At 36.0% G+C, this 16,815-nt stretch overlaps 1 protein-coding gene across 1 annotated transcript in view; it reads left to right on the top strand.

Moving 5' to 3' along the window:
• C6H14orf39 (chromosome 6 C14orf39 homolog) overlaps positions 1-16,592 on the top strand; it is a 28,776-nt gene extending 12,184 nt beyond the window's left edge. Inside the window, exons 6-18 of the mRNA XM_032113511.1 lie at positions 1,734-1,921; positions 2,379-2,421; positions 2,841-2,961; positions 4,097-4,191; positions 8,464-8,603; positions 9,060-9,139; positions 11,170-11,255; positions 11,349-11,413; positions 12,519-12,586; positions 13,065-13,204; positions 13,725-13,860; positions 15,297-15,354; positions 15,988-16,592. Of these exons, the coding sequence (XP_031969402.1) occupies positions 1,734-1,921; positions 2,379-2,421; positions 2,841-2,961; positions 4,097-4,191; positions 8,464-8,603; positions 9,060-9,139; positions 11,170-11,255; positions 11,349-11,413; positions 12,519-12,586; positions 13,065-13,204; positions 13,725-13,860; positions 15,297-15,354; positions 15,988-16,190 (1,423 nt within the window). The 3' untranslated portion in view covers positions 16,191-16,592. The remainder of the gene's footprint in view (positions 1-1,733; positions 1,922-2,378; positions 2,422-2,840; positions 2,962-4,096; positions 4,192-8,463; positions 8,604-9,059; positions 9,140-11,169; positions 11,256-11,348; positions 11,414-12,518; positions 12,587-13,064; positions 13,205-13,724; positions 13,861-15,296; positions 15,355-15,987) is intronic.
• Positions 16,593-16,815: the final 223 nt, after the last annotated feature.

Raw genomic sequence — 16,815 nt, 5'->3', positions numbered from 1 at the left:
TGCTGCCCTTTTCCTGTTGTAATTAGATTAAAACTTTTTCTAATTAATGTGAACAGCGCTGAATTCTAAATAGTCTGTGTTATCTGCATGAACTGGAGGATGTAAATTACTTGGAGGAAATATTAAAGATAGTAACAATTTCTCAAGACTAGTATAGCATATATGGCCATAAATATTACCTGTGAAAAATAGATTTTGGAAAAAGAGTATAAAGTTTTAGGATTATATTCACAAGATTGAAACGTACTTGTTACAACAAATTATTTTACTTATTTATATTGTTTAAATTTATTTATAGTGCATTCGAAGTTGTTTATTAGCAATTTTTTTTTATCAGTTATTGTTGTAATATCTATTTACATAGAACTGAATACTTTTCATCTTTCGTACCTGGGAAATTTTGTACAGTACACAGAAATATTAGGTAAATCAAAAAACATTTCTGAGCCCGCCAGTGTAGAAAAGTGAATAGATTGGTGTCATCTTCTATGTGAAGTTTGGGAAATACCAGTTCCTGGGTTTGGTTCACAGTGTTGACCTACCACTTCTTTCCCCTAAAGTGTATTGAACTTCAGTCAGTTTAGCAGGAACTTGTGCCTGGAGTGTAGTTTTATTTGAAAATTGCAATCTTCCTGTGCTTTGCCCTGTGAATTTGTTTTCCTTTTGTAAGAGCAGAAGTTTCTAGTATTGAATTTGGACATAAGTTTTTCTGTCTCCCATTGTCTGGCACAGCCAGTGGGCAACCATGACTGTCAAATGCAGCCTTTCAGTCATGCTGCAACTAAATGATTAATAGCAGTTTGAGATAAAATATGTTCCTTAAAGAGAAATCCTGTGTGCTTTGCAAGCAGTGAGAGCTGTTCCTTAATGTAGGGGCAGGTTAAGAGGTGGGTCTCTGACTTCAGTCGTTTTTATGCTCCATAGTTTTTCCCATAAAGGAATTTCTTGCTAATATTTAGGTGTAATAATATTTTAAAATTTGCCTCTCCATTGTTCACATAAGCTTTCCCTGCATTAATTGATGTTACCTACTTTAGTAATTCATGGCTATGCGCTCACATGATGTCAGTGAAATTGCATTTAGTGTAACATTAATTTACAGGGCAGCCCCACAAGAAGCTGAGCATTCTGCCTCTTTGCCATTTAAACATTTAAGTGTTTGCTTAAGCTTAAGTATGAATAGTCCTATTGTTTCAGTGTGACTGATGTGTGTGTTTAAGGCTTCCCTGGGTCAGACAGAGATTACTCAGCATCTCCTTGGAGGCAGCTCTTAGCCCAGTGGTGCACCAGGCCTCTCTAAATATGGGAGGTTTGGCCAAATTCTCTTCTACTGTAACTTTGATCCAGCTCCACCAAAACTGATGGAATTGTGCCAACATGCACCAGCAGAGACTTTGGCCTGCAGTGAGTTTCATGATAATTACACAGGGAGAAACACATTTGTGATCTGCCAGGCTGCCTTTGGGTATGGTACGGTCTACATTGCCTTCAGAACAGGGAGGTTTGGCTGGTTTTTACATCAGGACTATTCTTTGTTACATACAGCATAGTCTTCCTTGAATATGGCTGGAAAGTAAAAAAAATAAACCCAAATATTGCCATATTAAATATAATCCAACTTTCTTCCATTGATAGCAGCAAATTAACTGAGCTGATGCCATAAATTTATAGGCTTTTTTCCCTTATAAACAAAAGCTTCCTGTGAAAAAAATTAAATTACATGTTTTTTATAGGAAAATGCATCAGGATTCCATAGCCCAGTGTACAAAGACTTTGCAGGAACGTGGCAAAAAATATGCAGAAACTGCTCTTGCCCAGGAGTATTACAAAAAAAAGGAAGAAGTTGAAGAAATGCAAAAGAGAGTTTTGAAACTCTGTGCAAAATACAAATGGAAAGAAGATGCTTGCTTGGACATTCTGGGTACTGCTATTGTCAATGCTTTTACAATAAAGCCTTTTGGCAGTGCACTGCATATTAAAGGTGCCATACAGAAAATCTCCAATTTTCCACAGTTTCCTTTAAGCTAATGAAATACATTCTCTTTGTTACACCATTTTTAGAAAAAAAATCTGCAGCGAGTAAAAATTTAGATTATACATACTGATATTCCTTCCTCTAACCCATAAATGTAATGGGGAAAGGTTTATCATTGAACTTCTTGGGTTAAAAAAGTTCTAAGATTCCTTTACATCTAGCCTCTCAAAATTTTAATTTTCATCTCTTTTTTAGTTCTATTTTTAATGTTTACTGTTATACTGCGATTTTTGTTATTGATACTAAGCCAAGATAAATGCTCCTGATCTATTAATTTGTCTTGTATTTGTTAAGAAAATTAATTTGTTAGTTAATGATCTGAAAGTAAATTTTATTTTTGCAGAGGCTGTTCCTTTTAAATCCGTAAATGATTGGGCTGTACACATGTATCCTTGATTTCTAGTGTTTATTCAGTTGGCAGGAAAGAAGTTTTATATTTACCTTTCACAACTTTCTATTAGAAAAGAAAGTAATTATTTATATATTTATATATCTTTGTTTAGAGTGGCAGTGTTCGCATTTCTCTGTGAGAAAACTGAAGGTCAAATTCAGCTATTCAGTTTAAATTTATGGGAGCATTTCAGGGAAAGAAAATAAAATTTCATTTAATAACATACCCATCAAAATGCTTCATTTAGGAGAAGCTTAATTGAAGTTAGAGTTAAAATTTGCCAAGGAAATGTAGATTTATCAGAGCTTTCTGCACCTCTAGCATTTGTGTTATGGCATAGAGAGGTCAGGGATCTGATGGCATCCCTTGCTTGAAAAAATATATTGCTGTAAAATATATTCCATGACATGGAAGTGCCTCTATGAAGAAAAAAACACAGGAAACATTGCAGCTTGCTGAAGCTGCTGCTCAGGAAACCATTGAACTGAAAAAAGAAGCAGAAGAATTACAAATGAAAATTGACTACTTGAAAAAGGTAACTGTATCTTAATTTTATTTTCTATAAATCCATGTTATATACGTGATCATACATAGCACCATCACATTTTCTGAAATGTCAAAAACACAGTGTATTTTCAAGCACACAGACCAACAGGATGATTCCAGCCTTATAATTATGTTTCTATAGCATCACATATGTTTTCTTAGAGAGGAAGGGTCCATGAATGTAAAGGTGCTTAAAGCTTGCTTTCTGTTGACCTCAGTTTGTGCCACGGTTTCTGCTAAGGCACCATGTCATGATGACTTTGGTGTCAGTTCAGGAGAATACACTTGAAAATAGATGAGGGCCACTCCTCAGTGACCCCCAGGGCTTGAGTGTGCAGCTTTCACAGGTCCTACTGGGCTTTTAAGGGTTTGTGTTTAACTAAATATGCTTTACAATAAGAATAATGGGAATTCCTTCTTTCCTCCTTATTTTTTTTTCCCCAAAAGACATGTGTGGGTATATAATCCCCAGCAGTAAAACTGGCTGATTTTAGACAGGAGATCAATACAGTTCTACTGACTAGGAGAAGCACTGATTCCTAAGGGAAAATCTTCAAAAAAATCAAAGGGATTTTGTCAGTACAGAATTTGCACCCACTCCTCTGTAAAAGGTCTCTTTTAAGCCTGAGTAGCCCAATCTTGTAAAGGTTTAGTAACTTTTTATAGCATTGCATCTGGGTGCTTTTACCTGTCTGGACCGGACGATCAAGGACTCCATTTACTGCCTTGTGCTGACAGCAGCACGTTTTGCATGGGTGGGTTTTTCTGTTTATATTCTGTGATCCTGTTTGACACTCACAGTCACAGACTGAAGCTGCTAATGTGGGATGTGCTGTGTAAACATACGGGAAGAAGGGATGTGGTGAGTTTGTGTATAACTATGAACTCCAGGTTCTGGCATTTAGAGCCCATGCTCCAAAACGTCTGTGTTTATTCCAGTCATTACAGTTCCAACAAAAAAAATTATCTCTTTTTAACCTGGTTCTCCTTATTTCTTCAGAACCTCTTGGCTACAAAACTACTACTGAGCACTGATTCATCAGGTTGAGAAAACTTTTGCAGCACGTAGCTAAAATATTTCAAGTTTTGTCAATTTTTATGCCATTTGTTCTTTATCTTTTAAGACATTCAAAGAGACTAAAGAAGATAAAAATAATTCTGAAAAGACTGAAGGAAAAAATCAGAAAAGTCTTGAGAAGCCAGAAGAGTTTAAAGAAAGGTACACTTCAAAATTATTTTTCCCCTTGCTTTTATCCAGAATACTATATCAGAATTTACACAAAAACTGCTACAAAACACAAATTGTTCTTAAATAAGGACTGGCAAGCTTCTCTAATCCTGGTCATGTGATTTAATGATGTAATTTTAAAAGTTTTATATTTCTGGGGGTTTAAGATGGTGACATACTTTGATTCTTGGAACCTCAATGTATCTGGAAACATGCTATAAAAAGATTTTGTAGAAGCATTTTCTCATCAGCTGCTGCTGAGAGATCTGTGTGAGTAGTTTTGAATGCAACTACAGTGACTGTGCAGTCAGAGATAAAATAACATTTACTCTACTAAATATATATTTGGAAAAGGAGTCAGGGTTCCACATGTCAGTTGTCTTCACCTCTGAACTACTTAAGAAATTTAACTCTTAATTTAGTTCTTAAAAACAAGCATGAGTGAAAGTTTCATAGACAGGATTAATGGCTTAGTAAATTAGTCAGTGATCATTTACAGCTGGGACTCACTTTAATTTGAGCTCAATTACAATGACTGAAAATCACCATGAGGACTATCTTGCACTTATCTGGAGTCCTTGTGAATGTTGAAACATCTCCTGCCGAGCTGATACTTCTAAACCAAAATCAATTTTAAAGCAAAAATATGTCCAAAAGACTTTGTTTAAGTGATTTTATATTATGGTGTGCTTGAAAAAGAATCTTTCTAGGGCTTTAAATGGGCATTTAATGGAATATATCTATAAAAAAGTGTCATTTTAATAATTCCTAAGATCCTTTCCACAGGGACATTTTAGGTCTTTAATATCTTCTTACAGACCTATGAATCATTCAGATGATAATTTCTTTGTGGTGTAGCCTTTACACCCATTTTACCTTCTCATGTAAGATTTTTGTAACTGGCAAGAACAGAAACATGGGGAAGCAAGAAATCCCCTTAGTTTTAAGACAAGGCAAAAAAAAAAAAAAAAAGATGGGAAGCACTCTCTTTGAATTTTCAAAGAAACCCATGTGTGTTCAGTCTGCAGAACACAAAATACCAATCAAAGACCTGCTGTAAGAGGCAGAGATCCATGCTTTGGCTATGCAGGTGTAAGAATCCCTCGGTGAGGATCTTTGTGGTAAGGAATCCATAGGGTGCACTTCCAGACCTGCCATTTGTACATTTCTTTTCCTGTCATGGAGTCTGCTTGTACCTTCACCTTATGTTCCACAACATAAAGGCTTGTATGGCATAAAATAAAACCTTTGCAGATTCAAAGCAATTTACAAAAATACAACAGCAGGATGTGGGTACCAAAGGCAGGAGTTTCTTTCAAGCTGTCCTGCAACCACTACAAATTTACTACTGAGCAAAAAAAGATCTTTGTGAAGAGGAGATATCTTCATCTTCTGCCACAGAAGAAGAAATAAAAAGGAATTGTACCGTGAATCTCCATGAACTGATCCAGAGCAGCATGAAACCAGCAGCATCAAGGGAAAGAACTAAGGAGAGCAATGAAAGCACTGGGCAGAACAATGTACAAATTAATAGCCATGAAAAGCTTTAGAAGGCTTCAAGACAAGAAGCCAACTTGCAAGCCAATTAGTAGGTGCTGATATGTATGTTCTGCTCTGGGCAGCCTGATGGCAGTGGACACTGTTCTTTTAAAAAGCCTGTTGTTTGAATCATTCAGTGCTGGCCAGTTAGTTTTTGGTTAGGAGTGTAAAACACAGATTCCTCTGCTCTTATCAGCTCTTGTAGCTGATTTATAGCTCGCCAGTTCCACTGACAAGTATCACAGTTTAATCTCCAAAGCAAGAGTTCTCATCAATCACCAAACAGGACTCAACTCTTTTGAAGCCCTGGTCTTGATTTCTCAATTAGACATTCTATTTATTACATAGAAAGGCTGGTATCTTGGACTGTGCTATGGCATAGATAGTGTTCATTCTCTCTGCTATTGTAAAATGGTTGGGAGAGATTTAATTCCATGACTGTAATTCTTTCTTTATCTTTTTTCCAGTTCAGTCATGTATTAATTCCATCTCTTACTTTCCAATTGAGAGCTTTTTGCTAAAGCTTCACATAAAGGAGATTCCTTGGTGGATTATTGCAGTTCTTTCAGCATCTTTGCATCAGAAGTGATTGACTTCTACTGATCAAAGAAAAAACTTGATAACATAATTCTTAGAAAAGTAATTATAAAGTTGTTCCTGGACTTCTAATGTAAACATATATGAAAAGCCAACTCAAAAGAATGCTCCTGGATGAGAATACTGAATGTGGTTTCAGTAGCTGTAAATACCACAGAAGCAGGTGTGATTCTTCATATGTATAATGAGATACACTTGATTCCTGTAGTGGAAATTAATATTAATCCTTGGGTTTCTTCATGCTACAAAGAAGAAAATGCTACTAAGGAAATGGCACTTTATTTTGGCTTAAGAATATCTCTTTTTTTCTTTACACTTTAAAAAACCCCTGCAGTATGGATCAAGATAAAGAGTTTTTATCTACTCAGATGTCTACTAATAATGAAATAGAGAAAGAAGACAAATGATTATTCTTGTTGCTGCAATTTGGATTGTTTTGAGCTTCATGATGCAGTTTTATTTTTCTTCCAGTAGCATTAATTAATGTCAGAGAAGATGTGCATGGTTTATATTTCAATAGTGCTTTTGTGGAGGGAAGGGAGCAGGTGTACTGCATGTGCATTGAGTTTAACTGCAGGCTCCTTTGGAAGGTTTTGTTACTTAAAGAATGAATATCTTAAGAACTTCTGAGTTTGGTTTGTAACTGCCTTTGAGGCATTCTTCTGTATAAATATGCATTGTAAGAGGATTTTTTATTTAATGGAGAGCAAGTCTTTAGAAATATAGAGTTGTCTGCTAGGTTTTACAGAGGCACAAGGAAACTGACTCCAGGAACTTTTAAAAACAGAGTTTGACATCCTAAATTCTGAAAGAAACCCAAACCAACCAAAAAACCCCCCAACCACAACCTGCCCCCCTATTTATGGCAGTCTAACTGATGACCTCAGCCACAGTAGCCTTGTTCAACTGATCTTTGAATGATGTTTGTGGGAAAATGAGCTATTTGGAACAAAGTGAAGCAGTTTAGCCAGAATTCTGTGCTTAGCTTAGTTTTGATTCCTCCTTGCTTTTGAGCTTCCTGTGTCTGAATTTAAAGATACACCAGCCACAGTTTTCTGTAGTATTCGTTCTTGACACATCTTATCTAGTCTTATCTAGACTTAAGGTAACTAAAAGATTTACTTTGGTTTTTAATTTCTTAGGTGGTATATGTTTTGTACAGTTTGTTCAGTCTCAGTCCAGCACAGCACCAGGTATAAATGTAACTACAAGACAAAATAGACTTTTCATCAGAGATACTTGGCTGACGTGCTTACATGGTTTTATGTGAGCACAGTTGTGTATGTATATGAATTTAATGTGTTAGGTCCTTATATTTTAGCTAGTGCTTCTCAGTGGTATTTTTTAATTAGTGTTGCTAATTTTACTCCACACTCTATTATAAAGTGTATCCTACGTTTTATCTTATCTTCGTTTATGGAGAATTTCAAGAAGAACAAAAAGACTGACTCAGTTCTTCATTTGTTCTGAACAAAGCTTTGTTCAGTCAGCTACAAACCAGATGTTGTAGCTAGAAGCACAGAGGCACTAAGCAGGAATGCCAGAGAGAAAATAAAGTAGAACTCATTATTCTAAAAAGTAGTAAATTTTCCTGTACCAAATAGCCACTTTACTCTTCATTGTTCTGCTAACCTTTGTCTTTCTGCACTGTAAAGGGCTATTTACCCTACACAGATAATTACCCCACAAGTGAAAGCACTTGCTGCAGTTTTCTCTTTTGTGTATTCGTAGTGTGAGTATTCCAGACAATCTCAAAGAGAGAGAGAGAGAGAGAAAAAGTGGTTTTAAATGTGAAAATGTGATTTCAGAACTACAATAATGAGACACTTTGATTAAAGTGTAAAACTCCACAATACTAATACTTTTCTTTGACACTGACAAAATTTAAGTCATCAATGTTCTTATGATTGGCTTATTACTCCTTTATGGCTTCTTTTTCAGAGATATTCTCTCTCTGATATTATTTAAAGAAAACCTCATTTTTATCAACTACTGGTGCTGAAAGTGGTAGAACTTCCTTGACAACATCCAGTGCCCTTGAGAATTCCACTTATTTGAAGCAGTTATATTTTACAATTTCTTTTCTTTTGCAGTGAATTTTTTTTTTTTTAATTTCAATTTGTTTAGGGTGTCTGAAGAGCGTGAACACCCATCTTTGCCAAAGGAGAAACATCAGCTGTATAAAACATTACGTGTCCCATGCATTCCTAAGAAATTTGTCCAGTCTGTAGAGAGTTTTAGGTTCTCAAAGCAACGAGCAGAAACAGGTGCAGTGTGTTTAATGACTTCTCAGTGAGCATATTCAGTGCAAAAGAATGGGTAATTGATGGTAACAAATCCAGTGAACTGCTCAACTACTTAGAGTTGAAGCCAAGCTTTCAATGGAAGTTGGGTGCTTAACTTTTTTTATGTTCTGGGGATCTTCTGTGTCTGATTTCTCCCTTATCTGTGCAATGAGTAAAGTAACAGATAGACCTGATTCATGGTGTCAGAAACATCTGAAAATAATTTAATTTCAAATCTAAAATGTCTTTAGCACTGTTCACATTAGTAAATATTAAACAACTATTGTTTGTTTGATACTTTCATATTTTGTGATAAGTTTCTTTTTGCTCTCTATTAAAAGGAAAATTTGTAAGGGTTGTTCCCAAGTTCAGTTTAACAATGCCATGCTTTGGATACTTAATCCTACTGACAATATTACATAATATTTGTAAATTTAGGGAGAGAAGAAAAAGAGAAACCAGTGGAACTTTCACTGGCCACCAGCAGTTCCTCCAGCCTTGCAGAAAATCCATCGCAGGTGTGTTGCTCTCCCACTGGTAAAAATATGAAGTTATAAAATCTGTTTTATGTGGTTGTTTAAATTTAAAACACTTCAAATATACCTCATGGTATTATGTCTTACATAAAACCTGTTAGCACTGTAAATTTCTAATCATGGTAATCTGCAATTGCTTGGTTATCACAGCAAAAATATTTCTTTGGTGCCTTTTCATTCCGAAAATATCTATGTTCTTACAAAGTGTATTCTAATGCCAAACTCGAGGTGGACCACCTTACCAACTCATTTTGTATAGTAATTTTTAGCATTTAAAATAACCTTTGCAGATTCTGCATGTAGCAAATATTTGGAACTCTAATGGAGGATCAGAATCTTCTACTACTGATAAATCATGAGCCATCTGCTCCATAATGAAAGACTTCATAAAGGAGTAGGTGTACAGGACAGCCTACAGTTAACGGCTCCATTCTGAGGTTTAACCAGAAACAAATCTGGGCTGAGAGGAATAAAACCACGAACAACACTTCCTGGTGCACTGCAGGAGCCCACAATTCAGTTTTCTGTCTCTCACCCATAAGAACATGGTTACTATGACACTTTCTTGAAATGGTGAATTGCAGCTTTATTCAGATACAATATTTTTTATTCAAATACAATAAACTAATCCAGAAGAAAGCTGGAGGTACAACTTGCAAAGTTGTGAAAACCATCAATAGTCTCATGGAGTCCAAGACCATTCATAGGATTGTTAAAGTATTAATGGAGTAATCAGAGGAGGTAAGGCCATAAGGGGTAGAAGAGTTTGTAACTGTGATGTTGTGCAGAAACTTGGGGAAGTTTCTATCTCTAAACATTCTTTCTGAGGGACATCTCACTGCATCTGTTTAAAATCAAAATTTAATGAACAAAAAAAATTAGGTAAAAAAAGTTAGCATAATGAGTTGTGATTTTCTTAAGAATTTCAAGGGAACTGAAGAATGAAGTGAGTGAATCACTAAGTGGTTTAGAGCGAAGCCTGTGTGAGAAGACAAAGCCTTCATAACACAAGACAAGATGAAGGGCAGTAACAGGACTGAGTGGGACAAGACCAGAAGAAATTTCAAACAATTCTGATTTGTGACTGGCTTAGGGAGTTGGACATGATGAGGATGGTGGAAGGGCTGTTGCCAGGGTAATCTAGAGATGAGGCTGGGAATCTGGGACCTAGAATTGCACTTAGACAATTGTGGGAAGCAGTAAGTCAAGGTTAAGAGAACTTTAAGAAAGGGTGATGGCAACAAGGAAAAGAAGATGGAGTCTGAGGAAAAATAAAAAGATTGGAAGAAAGAAGGTTGCTATGTTTCAGAAATGGTGTGCTGTATGCTACAGGAGTTGAGTGGCAGACAGATTCTGCAGAGCCAGCCTTTTTGTCTCCTACCCTGAATAGAATTCCGTTTGATACATTTTGTTAATTAAAAATAAACAAGAACTAGACACTCCCTGTAAAATAATGTGTTATTTGATGCTGAGGCATAGATTCCTCACCCTGCCCTTAAGGCACAAATACATGCTACATAGAAGAGTTATGGCTTCTACTCTGATGAAAATCTATGAGGTGGAAATATTTCCCAATTTTTCTGCAGTTTTTCGATCCACACATGAGGCCTGTGCTGACTGAGACTGATGTGGATGCTCAGTTGGCCTTCAGAGGCAGAGCCAGGCCTGGCTTCAGCCCTTTCTGTGTTGACAGGATGAGCAACCAGGTTGCAGCAGTAGCAAACCTGCATGAAGTTTGTAAATGACATAGCATTATTTGTGTTACAGGAAAGTTAATTAATCACATCTATTTATTAGTGCTGTGACTAAGACTTTATTAAAAAATTACAGAAGTGGTTTTGGGTATCATGCTGTCAAAATGTAGGTAAAGCAAAGATAAAGTTTTTACATTGTCTGATCCTTAATTTCCAGTTAAAAGAAAGGATTTCCACAGTCTAAGGAGAAATCAGAGTGATATTGTTGAAGTGACAATTTCATTCGCTGCCTCATTTGAATTTTTTTCTGTGTTTTAGGTGGTTGTTGACACTGCAGGGACTAATAACCCACAAATCGCCCAAGTTCCATCAATAGTAAGCGTACAAAACCAAGTGAAATTCAGGTAAGTTTTCTTAAATAAAGTAGTTTTCATTCTTGAGGCTGGGGTTTATGGAAATAATTCACATTTAGACAAACATTAAATTTTGTCTTTTAGACTGTCAGATCTTCCAAAGCAGTTGACTTCCAATCAACAGTTTGAGAGTGAAAATGCAGTAATGGGTAAAGTACAACTGTAATTTTTTTATAAGGTTGGATTATATAATTATAAACTAGAAAATTCTAGGGACCAGATTTTCATTCTGACATTAAGAGGCACACCATTTGCATTTCTTTTCCACCTTGATTGTTAGGCTCAAAATTTGAGTATAACAGACAGGCAGAGTCCTAATTTAAGTAGAGACTGAACTGCTCAGTAATGTAGGATTTAGTCTGCACTGACCATTGTGAATGAAAGGATCCATCCAGCATCTCTTGTAAGTTCACACTCAAGTCTCAAATTATTTGGGTAAAATGAAACCCAGTCTTAACATCTACCCAGAAGGCATGAGAAAATGTGAAGAAAAGGGATATAATAAACCCAGTAATTTAGGTATCTTGAAGAATCAGATTAAGATTATTAAAGATGAAAATTAACTGGAGAAAAACATGCAGAATGCTTACAGAAAAAAACAGGGTAGTTACAAATACACCTGTAATTTCTGAATCACAAGGAACTGAGCTTCAGTTTAAATATTTATTTTTCTAATTGTACTGCTAATTTAGATGCATATAACAGATTATAGTCTAGATTTTTTAACAAAGAGAATACTGAAACTTAGGACCTTAACCCACAGTGCCTGAGATGTAGCACAGTCTGAAGCTTAAAGCAGAAACTCTAATAGCAGAAAGTCTGATAATGTTTCTTCTCATTTGTCATCCTGACTCTTGTCCAGTTCTTTAAACTACACTTCATCACTGTCACATGGATGTACTTTTTATATTGTTGCCACCTGGTTTCTATTGATTTGTATTAGCAGTCTCAGAGGGCAATAGGTGGAGTAGACAAACACAGCACTCTCAGGAACAATGGGCGGGTTTGAAGAACACACCAAACCTCAAGAAGCAGCCTGAGTAATGCTTTAACAACAGTGAGTAAGTGGCAGAACAGTTGTTATGGACAGAGCCACAAAGTGGGTTGTTAAGAAAACCACAGTCAGAGCACTTCCTTCCCAATAGCAATGAGAAGCTAGTGAACTTTTTTCAAGGATTCTTTCCCACAATGTAGTTTTTATGTATCTGTTTAAAATGCTGTTATAATACAGGCAGTGCTGTCTTTTTTGTGCAGCAAGCCAAGAGGCCGAACATGCTGATAAAGAAGCAGATGAGCACATGGACTGTTCGTATGTACCTCAAGTAAGAAAAGCGTTTCTTCTGTCATAAGTAAGAAGTTTATGTAGAATGGTCAAAGTATTTTGACATACTTGATTCAGTTGGCAAGAGGCGAGTCTCAGAAACTGGTAAAGTGACTCATTATAAGGCACACGACAATGAGGAGCCAATCAACGCCTTCCAACTGCTAATGAAGTGATCATTGCTGTTGATCACGTCGGTGTTTTGAGGGGTTTTGTGCTGCCCTAACAATAGGCTGTTTAGGATGACTCTCCTACACACATCATAGTTTTTGTATCAATTGGTGCATAACATTTTCATTAACGTGAGCTGATGCAAGGTTTTGAAAAAAGTCTGCGTTTAAAACTCATTTCTTGCACAGAACTATAATAAATAGGCTCAGTGCTGGCTCCACTGGGAACATATTTATCGTTAAAAGGACTAATGATATTTTGGGAAATTTTATATGTTATAAACATCATTGTTTGTTTCTTTTTAATAGGATGTGCACACAGGTTTTAAGCCAAATGAAGATAATCCTGACATAGCAGAAGAAAGTGCAGAACCTTTCTTAAGAGCACCTAAAACACCTGACTTAAAGGGGAAAAAACCACACTTCTCAAAAACACCTCCATTTGACTAGTATGATTTCAACTTTTATTTGGATTCCGAGCAAAAAGTTGTACTCACATTTATTGTATAAGCATTTCTGCTCTTTTTGAAAGACACTAGAGAAAGAATTTTCTAGAAAGCTCTTCTGAAAATATTCAGATTTTTTCCTGAGTTATGCTTGATATTTATTAAGTTTTCATCTTACAATATCATTTCCAGTTGAAGCTGTTTTGAAAGATCAGTACTTTGCTTAGAAATATATGAGACACATTGTCTTTTCCTGCAGTAATACTTGTTACTCTGATTTCTATCTTTAAACAGGCTTTTTGGTTTTTTTTTTGTAAAGAGGGCAGGGAGTTGGTAAAAACATCACTTCCCTTTACTTTAAAGAATTGTGTTATCTGTTCTGTGATGCAAAAAGCAATTATTGATGGAAGCTATTGGGATGTGAAAAAGTGAAAAAAGAAGAAAAGGAAAAAATAGAAGGAAAAAAGCCATCTACATCACTTAAAAAACAATTAATGTAGTTTCTACCTTTCTGTATTTACAGCATTCAAAATCTAGGTTGTGAAGAAGGAGCATCAAAATCTCCTGCTTTCTTTTCTCTCATGAACTTCTCCCAAAAGTCACCTGGCTTTAATTTATTTGATTCTTCTCTGTTTGGAGCACAAAATTCATCTGATGAGGTAAAAATGATTAATTGTGAATATTAAATTTCCACAAAGCAAAATATGTGAACAAAACACCATTGACACTGAATGAGATTTTTCAGACTGGTTATTTTGTAGCAATTTTTTAAAAAAGATCTTGGTTAATTTTACATTTGATGTCCTTTGAAAATGTTTAATTCCTCTCTTGGCAATCCCCCTATGATGACTCCTAACCATAATCAAAGTATGAATCTCTCTTATATGGATCATGTCCAAATATACAGTGACTCAACTCACCAAAAGGCTTCTGGTTCAGTGTTACAGTGCAAAATTCAGGTTCTCTAGCAGAATTCACAACTCACATGCTTCTGCTGTGTGGTTTTGTCTTGATGAAGTGAAGAACAGTGAGAAAGGAAGAAAGGACAGTCTATTAGGGCTATTGAACAGCAAATATGGATTAGTTGTACTCCAAAGGGGGAGCTAGGTAGGCAACTAAATGGAATAGGGAATGGGATCCAGATCTTCTATTTTCTTGTCAAGTTCCCTAACTCCAGTGCTCTAGAGTAATTTTTCCTGTCCTGGGCTATTAGGTAGATCAATTGGGGATCCAGGATAGATGTGTGCACGAGACGGGGCTTAGGTATCACTTGGCAGTGTATTATGCAAATAAGGGATTTGAGCCCAACTAGCTCCTGCTGCAGGGAGTGTGCTCAGTCTTATGATTTCTGGCTGGAAGCTGAAGCAGGGATGAGGGAAGGCATAATTTTGTTCTGAGTTTGGCAAGATACATGTGGTTGTTATCTCATAGCATGAGCTGCCTGTAGGAGAGAACACACTGGCGAGCGGTTTTGTGAATTGTTCCGGAATGGGGTGGGTTTTAAGTCACCCAGTGCTGTCAGAACCCACATTATTTTGTGCCTGCTCAGCAGCAGAAACCAAGAATTTACCAGGCTGTAGCAGATCTGGGATTCTTTAAAGTTTGATGGGAGTTTTGAAGGACTTCAGTATCTATTTTAAATCTAGTCTAAGAACTTGTTTTAAGAGTGACAAGTGGTTATCCTGCTACAATTTCTGGCAATGTGAGGCCCTACTCAGTAGGAAGTATTTGTGTTGCTGCTTAGAGATTTTATAAATGTCACAGATTTGAATAATTTTGAATCTTTTTGGTTTAAAAGAATAGCAGTAAGTCAGGTCAGCTTTTGGACTGTTATCAGTCTGTTTTTTTCCTGGAAGAATGGAGGAAGGGTGTTTGCAGCTGCATGCAAATATCATAAAACCCATCTGATCAAAGAACTTGCCTTGCAACTTTATGTACTGATAAATACCTTTAAATACAGATTTTGCAATGGCTGCTAACATTCACCGAGACAGTGTCTTTCTCACCAAAAGCAAAGGAACATATTACATATCAGCATTAGAGTTTGCTTTTTACCTTTCTCATTTGTTAAATTAAAAATTTGTTTGCATTTCAGACAGATGAAAATTTTTCTGTGGGAAACCTGAACTCTCTGTCCCCACACAAGGATATTGGTAAGTCTGAAGCTCAGATGTACTTGTGTATACAGCTCTCTTCTGCTTGTGTTTCTATGACTGGCAGGCTCATGATCCAGCTTAACAGGGCTCCTTTGGTTGTCTGAAAGGATGTTCAATTGTGACAATGTAGATCAGTGGTTTATTGTACTCATTTGTGTTTTAACTAAATCTTTAGCTTAAATCTTTCTTTGCATGTTGGGTTCCAAATGTCTGATGTTTCATGGAAAAGAAGAGGTATGAGAAAGAAAGAAATAGGGATAGTGTGAGGTGTGTTTGAAGCAAAATGAGAGGACTTGCAAGGGAGAAGTACAAGCATTTCCATGATTGTTCACATTTTTCTCTAAAGAAACACTTTTGCAAATTCTGTTTACAATACCTCTGTTGCAAAATGTATCATGCAGAAGTGTTTTATTGCTCTAAACCATTCAAGTGCTCCACACTTCCTTCGATGTCAATTCTAATAACGACCCCCTGGAAATACCATCTCTGGGGCAGAAATAAACACACAACTGTAGGTTGATGCTCAGTGGGATATTTGGCACAATATATTAATAAAGAAGCATATGCTGAATGCAGTATTCTCTCAGTAAGATTTAGTCTAATAATAAATATTATATGTATTCCATATAGGAAGCTTCTTCGGGAAACCAGAAAATGAGGCTGCATTTGCCTTTCCCTTCTCCTCAGAATCGCCTTCTCATGCATTTGGAGATGGAAAAGATGACGTTAGTTTTTCATTTACATTTGGACAGGATCAGAGATCATCACAGTCTCCTTCTATGAAAGGTTTTCATTCTTCCTTACAAAATACAAAGCCATTTACATTCTTTTGAATACCTTTGACTTCATTTTAAATTCTTTTCCTACTTAGCCTTGACAAATGTTTTCAGTTTCTTGAGTTAAAGTACAAAGCATTTGATGTTCTCCTTCCATTTCTTGTAAGAATACATTATCGCAATTGCTGCAATGTGTGTTCATCAACCGCACGTTTTGAGATGCATCTTTTATTTTTCTTATTTATCTTTGAAATGTGTTTTTTCATAAAATGTTATGATAGGCTCATGCTAAATTGGCACTCACAAACAGAAATATAATTTTAGAGTAGTGTGTTAATTCAATGTCTGTGTGAGAACTTTCAGCTTCTGATACAAACTAAATTACTTCTGTTAGTAAGAATAACTGTTGTAGCAGTAAAAGCTGAATTCAAATTAAAGACAATGTTCTTGAGTATTCTGTGTATAGCAGCTTATTTATAAAATATTTGAAATAAACATTTTTTAAATTTTATGCAAAGTTTTGTAGGTATTTCTTAATATCTGAAGTGGAACAATGTTGCAGTTGTAATACTTAACATTTAAATTCCTTTCTTCCTACTCAAAATCCCAAAATAAAGTTTCTTCCACTTTATCTAATGTCTTTCAAAAAAGGCAGAGACAGTTCCCACAGTCTAGCTGTGGT

This window comes from Corvus moneduloides, chromosome 6, assembly GCF_009650955.1.
Source record: "Corvus moneduloides isolate bCorMon1 chromosome 6, bCorMon1.pri, whole genome shotgun sequence".
In the NCBI taxonomy this organism is placed as follows: domain Eukaryota; kingdom Metazoa; phylum Chordata; class Aves; order Passeriformes; family Corvidae; genus Corvus; species Corvus moneduloides.
Note: the sequence above shows the minus strand (reverse complement) of the source record. Positions and strands in the feature narration are given on the sequence as shown.